Source organism: Ahaetulla prasina, chromosome 8 (genome assembly GCF_028640845.1).
Source record: "Ahaetulla prasina isolate Xishuangbanna chromosome 8, ASM2864084v1, whole genome shotgun sequence".
Lineage (NCBI taxonomy): Eukaryota > Metazoa > Chordata > Lepidosauria > Squamata > Colubridae > Ahaetulla > Ahaetulla prasina.
The window spans coordinates 3,366,020-3,382,683 of NC_080546.1; the positions used below are offsets into that span (position 1 = coordinate 3,366,020).

The 16,664-nt window shown below is 49.1% G+C and overlaps 1 protein-coding gene across 6 annotated transcripts in view; it reads left to right on the forward strand.

Moving 5' to 3' along the window:
• Positions 1-16,328, forward strand: part of ADAM33 (ADAM metallopeptidase domain 33) — a 106,974-nt gene extending 90,646 nt beyond the window's left edge. For all 6 annotated transcript variants that reach the window (XM_058193056.1, XM_058193058.1, XM_058193057.1 and 3 more), the window contains 9 exons: positions 103-307; positions 1,623-1,700; positions 4,318-4,426; positions 5,320-5,470; positions 6,785-6,890; positions 9,747-9,998; positions 12,554-12,714; positions 14,886-14,903; positions 16,175-16,328. In XM_058193056.1, the coding sequence (XP_058049039.1) occupies positions 103-307; positions 1,623-1,700; positions 4,318-4,426; positions 5,320-5,470; positions 6,785-6,890; positions 9,747-9,998; positions 12,554-12,714; positions 14,886-14,903; positions 16,175-16,226 (1,132 nt within the window). In that variant the 3' untranslated portion in view covers positions 16,227-16,328. The remainder of the gene's footprint in view (positions 1-102; positions 308-1,622; positions 1,701-4,317; positions 4,427-5,319; positions 5,471-6,784; positions 6,891-9,746; positions 9,999-12,553; positions 12,715-14,885; positions 14,904-16,174) is intronic.
• The last annotated feature ends 336 nt before the right edge of the window (positions 16,329-16,664 follow it).

Genomic DNA, 16,664 nt, shown 5'->3' on the forward strand with positions numbered 1-16,664 from the left:
CTTCATCGTTGGCTTTGGCGAGGAGGACCTCTGGGCGAGATCCCGTCTCCTGGACTCTTCCGCTTCTCCTCCTCACAGGATTTCCTTCCGTTTCCCTCCCAGGGACGCCAAGTGTGGGAAAATCCAGTGCCAGAGCCCAGCTGCGAAGCCCAAAGGCACCAACACCATCTCAATGGACACCACCATTCGGTTCAACGGGCAGGAGATCAAATGCCGAGGGACTTTGGTCTACGCCACCAAGGACGACGAAGGAGACCTTTCAGATCCAGGCCTTGTGATGACGGGCACCAAGTGCGGAGATGGGTTGGTGAGTCCTCAAGAGAAGCGGAAGAGCCGCCGGCTCTTCTACCTTCTGGGTTTCGGGACGCAATCTGCATGGCACGTTTCACATAGCGGCCACATCGGTCCTAGGTAGAGGCAGATATTTCTCTCTCTGGGCACACTGAGAATATACCGTGTTTCCCCGAAAATAAGACCCTTTCTTATGTTGTTGTTGTTTTTGAACCCCGAAATAAGCGCTTGGCTTTATTTTCGGGGAGGGCTTATTATTTTGGGGCACATGGAACAAGACGGGGCTCTTCTTGCCGTCGTACCAGATTTCCAGCTCTGCCTTAAAATATTTTCGGGGAGGGCTTATTTTCGGGGGGGGGGAGGGAGGTTTCTTTTAGCGCATGTGCTCAAAAGCCCGATTGAGCTTATTTTCAGGGGAGGTCTTATTTTCGGGGAAACAGGGTATCTACTGATCAAAACTCTGCATTGGCAACAGGAAGGGCATCCGGCCATTAAAACCCTTTGCTAGCTCCATTCAGTTGCCCAGACTCCACCCCTCAAGGCAGTGGTGGGTTTCAATTTTTTTTTGCTACCGGTTCTGTGGGTGTGGCTTGATGGGTGTGGCTTGGTGGGCGTGGCAGGGGAAGGATACTGCACACTCACCAAACCACGACCACAGAACCCGTAGTAAGAAAATTTGAATTTCACCACTGACCCATCTAGCTGATAATCTTAACTGGGCCTTATTTTTGGGGTAGGGCTTATATTACGAGCAGCCTGAAAACCTTTTTTTTTTAAATTTGCATTTGTATCCCGCCCTTCTCCGAAGACTCAGGGCGGCTTACACTATGTCAAGCAATAGTCTTCATCCATTTGTATATTATATACAAAGTCAACTTATTGCCCCCAACAATCTGGGTCCTCATTTTACCTACCTTATAAAGGATGGAAGGCTGAGTCAACCTTGGGCCTGGTGGGACTTGAACCTGCAGTAATTGCAAGCCGCTGCTGTTAATAACAGACTGCATTAGTCTGTTGAGCTACCAGAGGCCAATTTTCCAGTTGGGTTTTATTTTCGGGGAACCGGGGAATATAATCCTCAAATAGACATGTCTCCAGTGGGGGGGTGAATATTTGGAGATCTGAACGGCCGAGTTAGGGACAGGTTGTTGATGAGAAAAATCTATTTGCGTGGCTGCTAAGTGTCACTTTTGCTCCAGATGATGCGACTTGGTGGCACCTAATCCATCGCTCAGTTTTCTTTAATCCCAATTGACTCTAAAATCAATGGTAATTTGCTAATGTGACTTCTTTTTTTGGGTGTGTGTGTGTGTGTCGGATTTTCCTCGCAGGTGTGCAAAGACCAGCGGTGTCAAAACGCTTCCTTTTTCGAACTGGACAAATGCATCTCCAAATGTCATGGCCACGGGGTGAGTTAGCAGCAAAAGCCTTCAATTTATTTCGGTAGTTCGATGCCGACCTTCTCCGTTGAGGGATATTGTGTTTTTTTTTTGGGGTGGAGGGGGAGAAATGAGACAAAAATTTCATTTAATACATTGAAATTTTCAAACAAGAGACCGTTTCTGACCTGGAGGTAGGTGTGCAAATAAACCGTTTTGGACATGTCACTAGCAACCCTATAGACAGGTGGAATTCAGCCGGTTTGGGCAAACCGGTAGTTCCAGCCAGTGGCTGGGCCCATCCATCCGCCCCAGCGCTATCCCATCTTATACAATTGCTGTATATATATTTTTTTCAGGCAAAATTTTTAGTTTTCCATAATAATTCCCACAATTTAACCAGTGTACAATACAATCACTTATCCAACAATCAATCCTATATTCAAATTATACTCCATCAGGGCTGCTCGACCGCCACTCCCTCCCTTAATCCTTTCTACCCTTCTCATCCTTCTTCGACTTTCCCCACCATCCTTCTCCTCGCTTTCCTACTTCCCCTCCTCTTTCCCACTTCTCACTACCATCCTTTCTAACCCTCTATCTTCTCCTCCTTCTTCTCCTCCTATCCTTTCTTCTCCCTCCCTTCTTTCCTACCTACCTACCTGCCTACCTACTTTCTTCCTTCTTTACTCCTCTTTCCTTACCCTTTCCCTTCGGGAGTGGTTACCGAGCAGTCCCGACTTTACACCATTCCAACTTGTTTAATTCTACCATTATTCCTGTACAATTGCTGTATTTTTGATGTATGTAAGGCGGGCGTGCGAGCGAAGCTATCCCGTCCTATACAATCGCCGTGTTTTTGACGCAGTGCGCCTGTGCACAAGGCGCACGCACTCACATGTTCGATTCTGAGCGAACCGCTTGTTAAATTACGTGAAGCCCACTCTGCCTATAGATTACAGGTAGCCCTCGACTTACAACGATTTAGTGTCCCTTTATGGAATGGACCATTTAGTGACCATTCAAAGTTACAAAGGCACTGAGAAAAGGGGATTTGTGGCTGTTTTTCGCGCTTACCGACCGCTGCAGCATCGCCATGGTCACGTGATTAAAATTCAGATGCTTGGCAACTGACTCGTATTTATGACGGTCGCAGTGTCTTCTTTTGCGACCTTCTGACGAGCAAAGTCAATGGGGAAGCCGGATTAATTTAACAACCATTTTGCCATCAATGAAGGCGAATATATGTGTCCCTGGATAATGTTGTAGGATTCAATCTCGGTTGCGACAGAGGCTGTATTTTACTAACTTAACCAGTGCAGCGATTCACTTAACAACCGTGGCAGGAAAGGCCGTAAAACGGGGCAAAACTCACTTGTCTCGCTTAGCAAGGGAAAATTGGGGTTGTAAGTCGAGGAGTACCTGCATCTTTGAAGGGGAGATGAATGTATCATTTAGTCGGCAGTCTCTCCACCCGTTGCCATCCTGCTTGCCAAAACTTAACCAGGATTTTCAGGCCCGGAGTAGAGACTTAGCGCCACTTGTTGGGTGACTTTTTAAAGTTGTGATGGTGTTCTGACTTACAACCTGGTGTCGTGTCCCACTCCCACTCCGACGAACGAGTCAAGGAAGTCCGTAACAAACTTGGCAACGAAACCTCTGCAGCTTGCCAAGTTTCTTCGAGGTTTATCAGGGCAGGCAGGAGTCCAAGTTGTGACTTCAGCGATAGAGTCCGATATCAGCAAACTAGATGAGACTTTGCTTGACTCAAGGTTGGAATGCCAAAAGCAGGTCCTTTATATAGGCCGTGGGGTGTGGCTCCATGACTCAGCGTTTATCCAGGCCTGCCCCACCCCTCCTGCTGCTGGCGTCGCCTCTCAGATCTCCGGAAGTGAGGATCCTCCCACTTTGAATTGTCTTCAGATGGATCTGCTGGCAGCTTCTGGGAAAGGGAGGGGTCAGAGTGAGTAGGGCCGAGTAATTCCAGCACTTGGCTGGCTTCCTGCTCTGACGGCTGAGCCAAAGGAACACACGCTGTATGAGTGAGGTTTATCGGGCTTGTCTGTTCACTCCTGGAATCCTCTCCGGGCATGGGGCTAGGGCCGGGGGCTGGAGGCATGACAGGCCGTTCATCTTCATTATCAGACTCGGAGTCTGATAAAAGGCCTGGTTGGAGGCGGGAGGGGCCCGGCTGAGGAGAGGAGGGAGGATGAGTCACAACTCCTGGGATTTTTCTGTCTCCATCCGCTTAATGACCCCCATAAATGAGTATTGAATGACTGTAACCAGGAGTACCAGGGTTGCGGTCATTGAGCTAAGCAGTCGCATGTCCTCTTGTTTAACTGCCGCTTCCCTCAACGACTGAGTTTCTGGCCCCAATTGTGGTTGTAAGTCAAGGACCAACTGTATTTCTTTATGACGTCTGCGCCCGTGACAAAAAAAAAGGAACAAGCCAATGAGCTTTGCTGGTTCGCGTGGAGGGATGGGAAGAAAAATAACTCGGGAGGATTAAGGGAAATATTCTACCCCGGGGGGGAATTAGGGAAGTTGGAGCTTTCGGGATTGTATTTGGCTTCCTGCCCCTTTCAGCACTTTTACCTGGAGCCCCGGGAATAAACTCACTCCACACCTTCTCTGGTTGTCTTAGGTGTGTAATAGCAACCAGAATTGTCACTGTGATGCTGGCTGGGCACCTCCGTTCTGTGAGAAGCCGGGGCTGGGAGGCAGTGTGGATAGTGGCCCTGTTCAGCAAGACCGTGAGTAGCCCTCCTCCTCCTTCTCTTCCCTTCCCCTTCCTCTTCTCCTCCTCCTCCTCCCTCTTTTCTTTCTCCTTCTCAGCCTTCATTTTCTTCTTCCCCATCTACCCCCATCTCTCCTTCCCTTTCTCTTTCTTCTCCTCCTCTTCCTCTGCCTTCTCTTCTTCCTCCCTCTCCTCCATCTGTCCCTTCTTCTCCTCCTGGATGGATGGAAGGATGCATGGATGGATGGAAATAAGGATGGATGGATGGATGGATGGATGGATGGATGGAAATGATGGATGGATGGAAGGATGGATGGATAGAAATATGGATAGATGGATGTAAGGGATGGATGGAAAGAAGGAAGGAAGGAAGGATGGAAATGTATGGATGGATAGATGGAAGGATAGATGGTTGTAATGGATGGATGGATGGAAGGAAATAGGGATAAAAGGATGGATGGATAGATAGATGGAAGGAAGGAAAAAATAAGGATGGAAAGATGTAAGGAATGGATGTAAGGGAAAGATGGATGGAAATTGGATGGATAGATGGAAGGATGGATGGAAATAAGGATGGAAGGATATATGGATGTAAGGCATGGATGGATAGATGGATGGATGGATGGATGGAAATAAGGATAAAAGAATGGATGGATAAGATAGAGGGAAGGAAAGAAGGAAAAAATAAGGATGTAAGGATGTAAGGAATGGATGTAAGGAATGGATGGATGGAAATTGGATGGATAGATGGAAGGATGGATGGAAATAAGGATGGAAGGATATATGGATGTAAGGCATGGATGGATGGATGGATGGATGGATGGATGGATGGATGGAAGGATGCTAGTCTGCGTGGGCAACTGGAGCCGGCAGCTGTGACCATCTCCTTCTCCGTGGACCTCCTCGCAGATTATGAAGCCATCCTGATCTCTTTGCTGGTGGTCTTCCTGCTGATCGTGCCTTCTCTACTCCTGGGTCTCTACAGCTGCCACCGACGGGAGACTTCGCTCCTCCACAAGTGGGCCAGGGGCTTCAGGAAGAGACACAACAAGACCTGCAGGTGGGCAGCTCCCCAACAACGGGCTCATCCTTTCCCCCGCTCTCCTCTCTTCTCCCAATCCCTTGCCCCCGAGCCCCGATTTCTCCTTCTCACTGTTAGTGGCAGCTTCACCGCACGGACGACTCTCGCACCCGGCTCTTCTTAATGGAAAGCCCCTCCCCCTAATTCGCCGGCGGCCCTCCTTCGCACAACCTGCTTGCAAATAAACCCACTTTTGGGTTTCATCGAGCCATCCGTTCCCCTCCGACGGGTTCCCAGAGGCTGATCCGATCCTCACCAGCAGTTCTGTCTCCTTCCCCACTTCAGACCCAGGAGCTGGCCTTCAGCCACTGGATTCACAGCTCTTGTCAGTCCTGGCAGAGAAATCGCAGCTGCCTGCCAAAGTTCAAACAAATGACTCACGTAGCAAGACTTTCAGCTCTTTTTGAAACGGATCAGCTAAACTTTGCTTCCTGTGGAGTGAGAGCAGTCCCAAAAGCTCCTTATATATCCTGTGGGGTGGGGCTCCTGCCCCACCCTTCCTTTTGATGACACCGCCTCTCTAATCTTCTGAATCAATCCAAGCGTGATTATTATTATTATCAGCTGGGTCTGAAGGCGTAACCTGGGGAAGGGAGGAATCAGGGGATGACGGCCTCATTATGTCCTCCGACTGGTCTGGTTCTGGCTCCTGGAGCCAAGCCAAAGGAATCGGTGCTCGTGAGGTAAGCCTTACCGGTCCTTCCCCCTCACTCTTGGAGTCACTTTTGGGCATGGGGCCAGGTTCGGGGGCTGGAGTCACAACATCAGCCCAAGATGGCACCGTGGCTAATCCAGTGGTGGGAATGAGCCCTGCGGTGGTGAGAACGAGGCTTGTGGCCCCATTGGAAGGAGGCTGGAGATAACAACCCAACAGGATTCACTGGAGGCAGCAAACTTAATTATGTACAACGTCATGGCGGGAATTAGTTCGCCGTTTGGCTGTCATCGTCGCCCTCATTGTCAAAGGAAAAATAATTATTCCCACCATTACCTCCTGGCAAGCAATGTCAAGGGGGAAGCCGGATTCACTTAGCAACCGGGTTGCTAACTTATCCACTGCGGTGACTCACTTAATGACAGAGGCAAGGAAGCTCATAAAATGGGCCACAACTCACTGAGCACACGTCTCTCCCTTAACCACAGGAATTTCGGGCTCCATTGCGATCGTAAGTCGAGAACTACTTATACAGTGAATTAATTCAAAATTAGAATTAGGTCCGAAAGGGACTTTTGCCTTTATCCAACGTTTACAGGGTTTTTAATTTGTTCTTTTATCTTCTGTTTTTGCGACAGGAATGGAATTCTTCATCCGAAAACCAGCCAAGGCCACTCGAATTCCGCCTTCAGCCTGCAGGATATTTCCTCCGCCAACAAAATGAAATCCAGCATCAACAGCCAGGTAAACGAACTCATCCCCGCTCAGCGCCAACACCTTTGTGGTCGTTTGAAGGCCGGTTATCAAACAGGTAGTCCTCGACTTACGACCACAACTGACACCCCCCCACTCCCCCGAAATTTCCATTGCTAAACCAGACAGCCGTTTCACCGGACTTTGCTCACAGGGTGTTGTGTCTTGCCCGCCCTCAGAGCAGCCGGGGCCTTCTTATCTGCTCCCGAACACGGAGGAATGTATGCCTCCCGGCCCCAGTCCTGGCTCCATGCCCAGACAAGCTGAAGAGGAGGGGGCACCTCCCGGCCCCAGCCCTGGCTCCATGCCCAGGCAAACGGAGCAGCTAGACCCCTCCCCCTCCTCCACAGCATGTGAGCCTGAGGAGGGTTTATTTCCAACAGCTACTGATTGGAATGACCCTCGCATCAGAAGACTGGATAGGCGGAGGCAACAGAAGGAAGGGAGGGGCAGGCCTTAATGAGTGCTGAGTCATGGAGCCACACCCCATGGCCTATATAAAGGATCTGCTTTCTGGCAGTCTCTGAGTCAGGCAAAGTCGAACTTATCTTGCTGAAGTCACTTACTGGTCTCCTGCCTGCTCTGAGGACTTTGCTAGGACTTTGGGCAGAGCTGCAGAGGCAAGCCTGATTCGGATTTCCCTGACCCGGCCGTCAGCGGAGGAGTGGGACACGACATAGGGGGGATTTCACATAATTTTACCAACAGTTCGCCACGCACTGAAAATGTGAGTGCGCGCTTTCCGCGGCGTGCACGCGGCTTAGAAAATATGGCTAAATAGGACGGCATAGTGCCAGGGTGGGCGGGTCGCCACTACCGGTTCGCCTGAACCGGCTGGTCCTTAGGGCAGAGAACCGGTTGTTCAATTATTTGAATCCCGCCACCGCCTACGAGGTCGTCTTCCAACTCATCTGTTAAATCTGTTTTAAAAAATTCCGTGTACAGAACCGCAACTTTTAAGTCGTTACCGTCACGGCTTGAAATAATAAAGCCGTTGACAATAATTTTCCACGGATCCAGGATTTACCGCTCACGGAAGGGCAGGGAATTTGTTCTGGCTGAGCGTGGGCTGTTGGCTTAATTCAGATTTATCCTGCTGATTTGGAGAGAGTTAGTCCATTCGGCCTGATCCTTTGAACTAAATCATTCCATTTTGGGTTAAATTGTTGTGCTACATTTTCCTTAAGCTGGCAAATGTGGTTGTTGTTTTTGTGTTTGTTTGTTTTTTTTGTGTGCGGCAAGCGAAGTGGAAATACGTGTAACGAATAAAGTTGGCTTGAAATTAAATAGTTTCACGCCTGCTTTGAGTCAAATTATTGATTCCGTCCAGAGAGTTAATTCAGTTCTGAAAAATGCACTCAGTGAAGTGATCCACAGGAGGGGTCTCCAACCTTGGCAACTTGAAGACTTGTGGACTTCAACTCCCAGAATTGAAGTCCACAAGTCTTCAAGTTGCCAAGGTTGGAGACCCCTGCTTTGCTGGCTGAGGGATTCTGGGAGTTGAAGTCCACAAGTCTTCAAGTTGCCAAGGTTGGAGACCCCTGCTTTGCTGGCTGAGGGATTCTGGGAGTTGAAGTCCACAAGTCTTAAAGTGACCAGGGCTGGAGACCCCCTGATCCACAGCCTGGAGCGCCACGCTACAGGTGGTCCTCGACTTACATCTGTTTAATGACGGTTCGAAGTTACAACGGCACGGAAAGACGTAACAGCACCCTGAAAGTCACATGGTCAAACTTCGGAAACTGGCATGTACTTACGACGGCTGCAGGGTCCCAGGGTCACGTGATCTCCGTTTATGACCTTCCCAGCTGGATTCCGATCAGCAGAGTTAATGGGAGAAGCAGATTTGCTCTGATTCAATTAGCGACTGAAGTGATTCGTTTAATAACGGCGGTAAAAAAAAGATGGTTAAAATTGGGCGTGACTCACTTAAACACCTTGCGAAGCAGCTGGAATCCTGCTTTCAATTATGGTCATACGTCGAGGACTACCTGTAGAGCTTTGCAGTGCCCTAATACTGTGAGAGGGAGCCAGTTTGGTGTCGTGGTTAAGGCATCAGACAGGACTAGAACTCTCCGTCTCCTGGTGATTGGCCCAAATTCACCCAGCTGGCTTTCATGCCTAAAGCGAGATTAGAACTCACCGTCTCCTGGTGATTGGCCCAAATTCTCCCAGCTGGCTTTCATGCCTAAGGCGGGGCTAGAACTCACCGTCTCCTGGTGATTGGCCCAAATTCACCCAACTGGCTTTCACGCCTAAGGCGGGATTAGAACTCACTGTCTCCTTGTGATTGGCCCAAATTCACCCAGTTGGCTTTCATGCCTAAGGGAGAATTAGAACTCACCGTCTCCTGGTGATTGGCCCAAATTCACCCAACTGGCTTTCACGCCTAAGGCGGGATTAGAACTCACTGTCTCCTTGTGATTGGCCCAAAGTCACCCAGCTGGCTTTCACGCCTAAGGCGGGACTAGAACTCACCGTCTCCTGGTGATTGGCCCAAAGTCACCCAACTGGTTTTCACACGTAAGATAGGACTAGAACTCACTGTCTCCTGATAATTGGCTCAAAGTCACCCAACTGGTTTTCACGCTTAAGGTGGGACTAGAACTCACCGTCTCCTGGTGATTGGCCCAAATTCACCCAGCTGGCTTTCATGCCTAAGGCGGAACTAGAATTTTCCTGCTGATTGGCGCCATGTCACCCAGCTGCTTTCATTCCTGAGGCAGGGACTAGAACTCACTCTCGCCTGGTTTCTAGCTGGGTGCCTTCAACAACTAGACCCAACTGGCGATTTCCAGCTGGGAAATTCATGATCCCCTCTTTTCTTTTCTCTCCCCCCCCCCGCAGGTAGCCAGAGGCGTTTCCACCTTGAAGCCGAACCCTCCTCAAAGGGGCCCCCACCCCATCAACGTAGTTCGACCCTTACGGCCCGGCTGTGGCCCCTCGACCCCCCTCCAGAGAGACCTCAAACCTTCCAGGCCCCCTCCCCCGCCCTTCCACGGATCGCCCGCCATGCCCGTGAAAGGCGGATTTGGGGGTCCCACCAAACTGCCCCCTCCGAAGAAGCCCCTTCCGAGCACCCCTGTCCGACCTCCTCCGGTGAGTTGCCTGCTCCCATTTGCCCCATTAGCTTGGGGTGTGTGTGTGTGTCTCAATTTGCTACTGGGAGGTTTAAATATATATATATATATATAGCCAGAGATTTTTCACTGTAGGGTGTGTCTAGCTGGCTGGGGGATTCTGGGAATTGAAGTCCAGCCACCTTAAAAAGTAGCAAAAGTTGAGAAAAGCTGTCTTAGGCACACCCCTATTGCTCTTTTTTGGGATGCAAAGCAGGGGTGAAATGTAAAATTTCTTACTACCGGCTCTGTGGGCGTGGCTTGGAGGGGGAGGGGTAATGTGACTGGGTGGGCGTGGCCAATTTTTTTTCTTTACTTTTAAAAGCATCTTTTCTACAACCTCTTCGGCCAAAGAGGTTGTAAAAAAATGCTTTTAAAAGGCTCCTCTGACGATCCCAGCTGAGTTACCTGATCATCAGAGGCTTTTCTTTTAAAAGCATTTTTTTTTGCCTTTAAAAGAAAAAAAAAAGCCACTGACGATCAGGCAACTCAGCTGGGATTGCCAGAACCTTTTAAAAGCATTTTTTCTACGACCTCTTCGGCCGAAAAAATATAGAAAAAAATGCTTTTAAAAAACTCTGGCGATCCCACCTGAGCCGCACGATCGTCAGAAGTTTTTTTTTTTTGTACTTTTGAAAGCATTTTTTTGGCCGAAGAAAAAATGCTTTTAAAAATAAAAAAAAAATGTAAAAAAAAAACAACCCTCTGATGATCGCGCGGCTCAGCTGGGCATGGGAGGGGTGGGGGCAGGGATTTTTGCTACCGGTTCTCCGAACCATCCACCACCATCGGTACCGGATCGGGCGATCCAGTCCGAACCGGGAGCATTTCACCCCTGATGAAAAGGCTAAATTAGTAGACCAAGGGAACGCTCTGGATGTAATTTACCTTGATTATGAAGTTCACCCAAACTGTTTGGGGAAATCTAGCCCTTGACATCTACATACTACCAGCTCAAGAAACCCTGATCTAAAGGTGCTTTGCCAGTTATGGGGGCTGTACCTTGGCTTCCAACGTAGCACCCTACCCCGATTATAGTTTGTGCAACTAACCAGGTTAGAAGTTCCAGAGTTCAAATGTAGCCATTAGAAAGTGAAGTTTAATCGGTAAAAACCGGCCAGCTGCAAATGCGGGATTTGGGTTTGGCTAGTCTAGAGTAAAGAAGGACTTTGGGGGGGGGCATCCAGTATTTGAGGGGCTGCCCCAAAGAAGAGGGGGTCGAATTATTTTCTAAAGCCTCAGAAGGCAGGACAAGAAGCAATGGATGGAAACTAACCAAGGTGAGAAGCAACCTGGAACTAACGAAAAACTTTCTGAATAGTGAGGACAATTAACCAGTGGAACAGCTTGCCACCAGAAGTTGTGGGTGCTTCATCCCTGGGGTTTTTTTTTAAGAAGAGACAGAAAAACCATTTGTCTGGGGTGCTATAAGGTTTCCTGCTTGAGCAGGGGGTTGGACTAGAAGACCTTCAAGATCCCTCCTAACTCTGTATTGCTATCTTAACGAAGAGAAGGACCAGGGGTGGCATGATAGCACTATTACAGTATTTGAGGGGCTGCCACAAAAGAGGAGGGATCAAATTATTCTCCAAATCACCAGAAGACAAGAAACGAGAGATGGAAACTAATCAAGGAGAGAAGCAATCTGGAATTAAGGAGAAGCTTCCTAACAGTGAGGACAATTAACCAGCGGAACAACTTGACACCAGAAGTTGTAGGTAGCTCCATCCCTGGAGGTTGTGTTGTGTCTGCGCCCTCCGAGCCGGGCCCCCTGCCAGAAAGTGACTCAGAAAGTGAGGGGGAAGGGCCATCAGGACTTACCTCGGGAGCACCGGCTTCCCTGGCTCAGCTCCAGGAGCCAGAGGCAGGCCAGGAGGAGGAGATAACGAGGCCTCCATCCCCTGACTCTTTCCCCCCCCCAGGCCACGCCTGCAGACCCGGCTGATGGCAATCAGGCCTGGCTGGACCCTAGGTTTCGTAGGCAGGAGAGGCGGGAACAACAGAAGCAGGGGTGGGGCAGGCCTAGGAAGTGCTGAGTCATGGAGCCACACCCCACAGGATATAAAGGCAGCAAGGGCTGCTATACCACTTCGTGGCAAGCAAATCAACTGCTTAGAGGGAGAGAGCTGAAGTCCTGTTTGTTCCTGGTTTCCTGGCTGACTCATCGGCATCAAGAGAGATAACAGAGACACTTGGCAGACACTGTCTAGTTTGCTGCCAGAAACTGATAGTTGCCGGCTAATTAAGTCATCGCTCGTGTCTCCCAGATGGAGGAGGGGGACAGATCACAGGTTGTTAAGAAGAGACCGGACAGTCACTTGTCTCAAATGGTTTCCGGTTTGGGCACTCTCTGCCTAAAAGGTATAATAGGATCATTGGTATAGGATCATCATTGGTATAGGATCTCCTGCCTGAGCAGGGGGCTGGACTAGAAGACCTCTAAGCTCCCTTCCAGCTCGGTTCTGATTCTGAGTCCGCTTCTGATTCTGAGTCTTGACCTGCTGTTGTTGTGTGTCTGTTTTCTCCCCTTGGCAGCTCCACCCGCAGCCCAGACCGCTTTACAAACCCTTGCCCAAGACTCTTCTGGCCAAGGACGTGGCCTCCGCACCGAGTCCAGCATTGCTGGTTATGGTCCCTCCGACCAACTCCAAGCCTGCGGGGATCGGGGCCTTGAACCATCTCTCCAAACCTCTCAGGTAAGTTGGCCGCGCGAGACGAGGCCTCCTTAGAAAGCACGAAGCAAAGTCTTAATGCCGGCAAAACAGGGATAAAATCTAAAAATTTCCCCTACCGGTTCTGTGGGCGTGGCTTAATGGGTGGGCATGGCTTGGTGGTCAGATGACTGGGTGGGCGTGGCCAATAGCAATAAATAATAAAAATAATTAACAAAGTATAAAAAAACAATAAGAGGTACCAAAAACCAACTTTCACACTTTACACACACACAACACAACACAACACAACTGACTCACACACAATGTAAAAGCAGCTGCACTTCACACTTCACACAGCCACAAAAAGCTCAAAAACCAACTTTCACACTTCACACACACACAACACAACTGACACACACACACAAAATGCCACATACAGCTTTCTGAGATTTTGTGTGTTTGTGTAGTTAGAGTGAAACACTACAGAAACGCACCAAATCTCAGAAAGCTGCACAAATATTTTATTTTATTTTATTGTGGACTTCAAATCCCAGAGTTCCTCAGCCAGCAAAGCCAGCCAGTTGATCACTGAGGATATAGATTAGCTAAGCGATTGATTCTGTCTGGCTGAAAGTGAAACTGCTTTCGGGCTGGAAAAAGAGCCATGCGTTCATCAGTAATCAGGTAGGTGCCTTAGAATCTCTACTCTTACTTGTAGAAAACATGTTTTCTACAAGTAAGAGTACAAGTAAGGTTCTGCTGATGAGGAGCTCAGGTGAGATCGCCAGAGGAGACTTTTTTTTTTTTTTTAAGTTTAAAGTCTCTGCCGATCTCAGCTGAGGGGCGGGATCCTAAAAGGTTTTTTTTTACTTTTAAAGGCATGTTTTGGCTGAAGCAAAACCGGCTTTTAAAAGTAAAAAAAAACAAAAACCTCTGCAGATGGTGCGGCTCAGCAGAGGCGGGGGGGCGGGGCCAGGGATTTTTGCTACCGGTCCTCCGAACCAGCAGCCGCCATCGCTACCGGATCGTTCGAGCCGGTCCGATCCAGGAGCATTTCACCCCTGCGGTAAAACCTCTTTTATTAACACGACTGTGAATTCTGTTCGTTCACAGTCCACAAGGCTCTGGCAAACAGTCTTTCAAAGGGATGTTAATCAACCCCCACCTCATCTCACTTGGAATGCTGCCAGAGAAGCAATTTCCAAACATAGGGCAAGGCCAAACTTGGCACGAACAGAACTTTCTGATCTTTGAACGAGATGAACTAATTGCTTCCTGCAAAAGCCCACATCCCGTTCGCTCCTCTTTTGTGCCCTATGGGAGGGGCCGATCATCTCCAAGGTGTGGCCTTACTCCTGAGTCGACCCTGCTTTCTTAATTGTTCTTGTCTTCTGGCCGCTCTGCGCATGCGCACACTGGGAACAGGCTCCAGATGTTCCTCTACCTCGCTGCTGTCTAACTCCCACTCTGCCTCGGACGTAGAGCCCTCGTCCGAGCTTTCCCCAGCCCCCAGGACTGGCCCAAGTTCCTCCCCAACCTCCTCACTGTCTGACTATGCTGCCAGCTCTGCGGGCTGCCGGTGGGCCACAACAGATGATGCCTTCGGGAACGGAAACGGGGCGAGGACCTGATACCCGAGTCCCAGGGCAAAAATCCGCCAATTTTGCCTCACGACGGCCGTCGATTTTCTCCTGGCCTTCTGTGCGTTTCCTGCCCAACGATAGGTAGTCCTCGACATAACGACTGTAATGGAGCCTAGCCCATTATCGCCATAAGCCCGTAACAGTTGTAAAATGTTGTTAAGTGAATTGCTGTGGTTGTTGAGTTAATAACACGGTCGTTCAGCGAATCTGGCTCCCCCTCTTCACTTCGCTCGTCAGAAGGTCGCAAAAGGGGATCACATGACACCTCCCCCTCCCCCGGGAACACTGCGACCGTCATAATTATGAATCAGTCAGCAAGCATCTGGATTTTGATCAGCTGACGATGGGGACGCTGCCATGGTCTTTTCAGTGTGAAAAGGGCCATAAGTCCCCCTTTTAAAGAGTTGTAACTTTGAATGGTCACTAAGTGAGTCATCCTAAGTCGAGGACTCTCTGTAGGAAAGATCCGGAAAAGCTGAGATCATTGGAAAACTTTGAGTCGGGAACATGGAGCCCACGGGAAATCTAAGCTACTAACACACCTTTTTCCTCTCTTTCTTTCTGTTTCAGGCCAGTCGCACCTCAAAGGTGAGTGTGATGTAGCCCCTGGGATTCACCTGGGGAAACCCCATTTCCTCCCCACCTCTGTTTACCTGCGTCCTGCTTGCCTTAGGCTGAACTAGAACTCACCGTCTCCTGGTGATAGGCCCAAAATCACCCAGCTGGGTTTTGTGCCTAAGGCAGGACTAGAACTCACTATCTCCTGATGATTGGCTCAAAGTCACCCAGCTAGTTTTTATGTCTTAGGCAAAACTAGAACTCCCCAACTCCGGGTGTCCAAAGTGCCTCAGCTGGTTTTCATGCCTCAGGCAAGACTGGAATTCCCCATCTCCTAGTGATAGGCCCAAAGTCACCCAGCTGGTTTTTATTTAAGGCAGGACTAGAACTCACTGTCTCCAGGTGATTGGCCCAAAATCACCTAGCTGGCTGTCATGGCTTAAGGCAAAACTAGAACTCCCCAACTCCAGGTGTCCAGAGTGTCTCAGCTGGTTTTCATGCCTTAGACAGAACTACCACTCATTATCTCCTGCTGATGGGCCCAATGTCACCCAGCTGGCTTTTGTGCCTAAGGCAGTACTAGAACTCACACTCTCCTAGTTTCTAATCTCGTTGCCTTAACCACTGGACCAAACTGGATCCCACCATGGTTGCCCCGCCATGGTTACTTTCTAATGTTTCCCTGTTGGTTCTTCTGAAGAATGTCTGACTTTCGTTGCCTTTCTTCTTTCTTTTTTCAGAGCAAAATTTTTTATTTTCCATAATAATTCCCACAATTTAACCAGTGTACAATACAATCACTTATCCAACAATCAATCCTATATTCAAATTATACTCCATCAGGGCTGCTCGACCGCCACTCCCTCCCTTAATCCTTTCTACCCTTCTCATCCTTCTTCAACTTTCCCCACCATCCTTCTCCTCGCTTTCCTACTTCCCCTCCTCTTTCCCACTTCTCACTACCATCCTTTCTAACCCTCTATCTTCTCCTTCTTCTTCTCCTCCTATCCTTTCTTCTCCCTCCCTTCTTTCCTACCTACCTACCTGCCTACCTACTTTCTTCCTTCTTTACTCCTCTTTCCTTACCCTTTCCCTTTGGGAGTGGTTACCGAGCAGTCCCGACTTTACACCATTCCAACTTGTTTAATTCTACCATTATTCCTGTACAATAACAACCAATCAATTTATAATCTTCCCCTTCCCCCCCGCCATTTCCCCCCTCCTCCACCCCGGCCCCCGAGACTTCCCAGAACAGAATACAGGGTATTGTAACTAACAAACATAATTTCTTCTTTCTTTAGACCCCTCCCAGGCCTAAAAGTTCATCCGGCTGCCTCCGGCTTCAAGAAGTGACAAGGTTTTGGCCATCCTTGGGCAACGTTACCTTCTTCATTTGCACTACTGCGGTTCCAACGCAAGGATTTTTGTTACGAGAGACATTTTCAACTTTTGTTTTGGGTGGGCGGGTGGGTTTGGAAAATGGAAACAGTTCCACCCAAAAAAATATATATATATGAAGAAATGGGAGAGGAGAGCTATGGTCGCCCAACCTTTTGTGGGGCCGTGGAGAGTAGATGAACCTTGAGACGCGTGGCTTCAAGTGATCTCCAGAAGCTTCGTGAACGTGAAGATATCATGACCTACCTCCTGTTTTTTTTTTTTTTTTGCACAACTTCATGAGATGTTCTCTCCTGGACCTCTTAGGTGGGTGGACCTGGTCTTAAATTGATGATTTACAGGTGAAGACCCCAGTTTTCCAGACATACGATGGAGCAAACCATGAGATGGAAC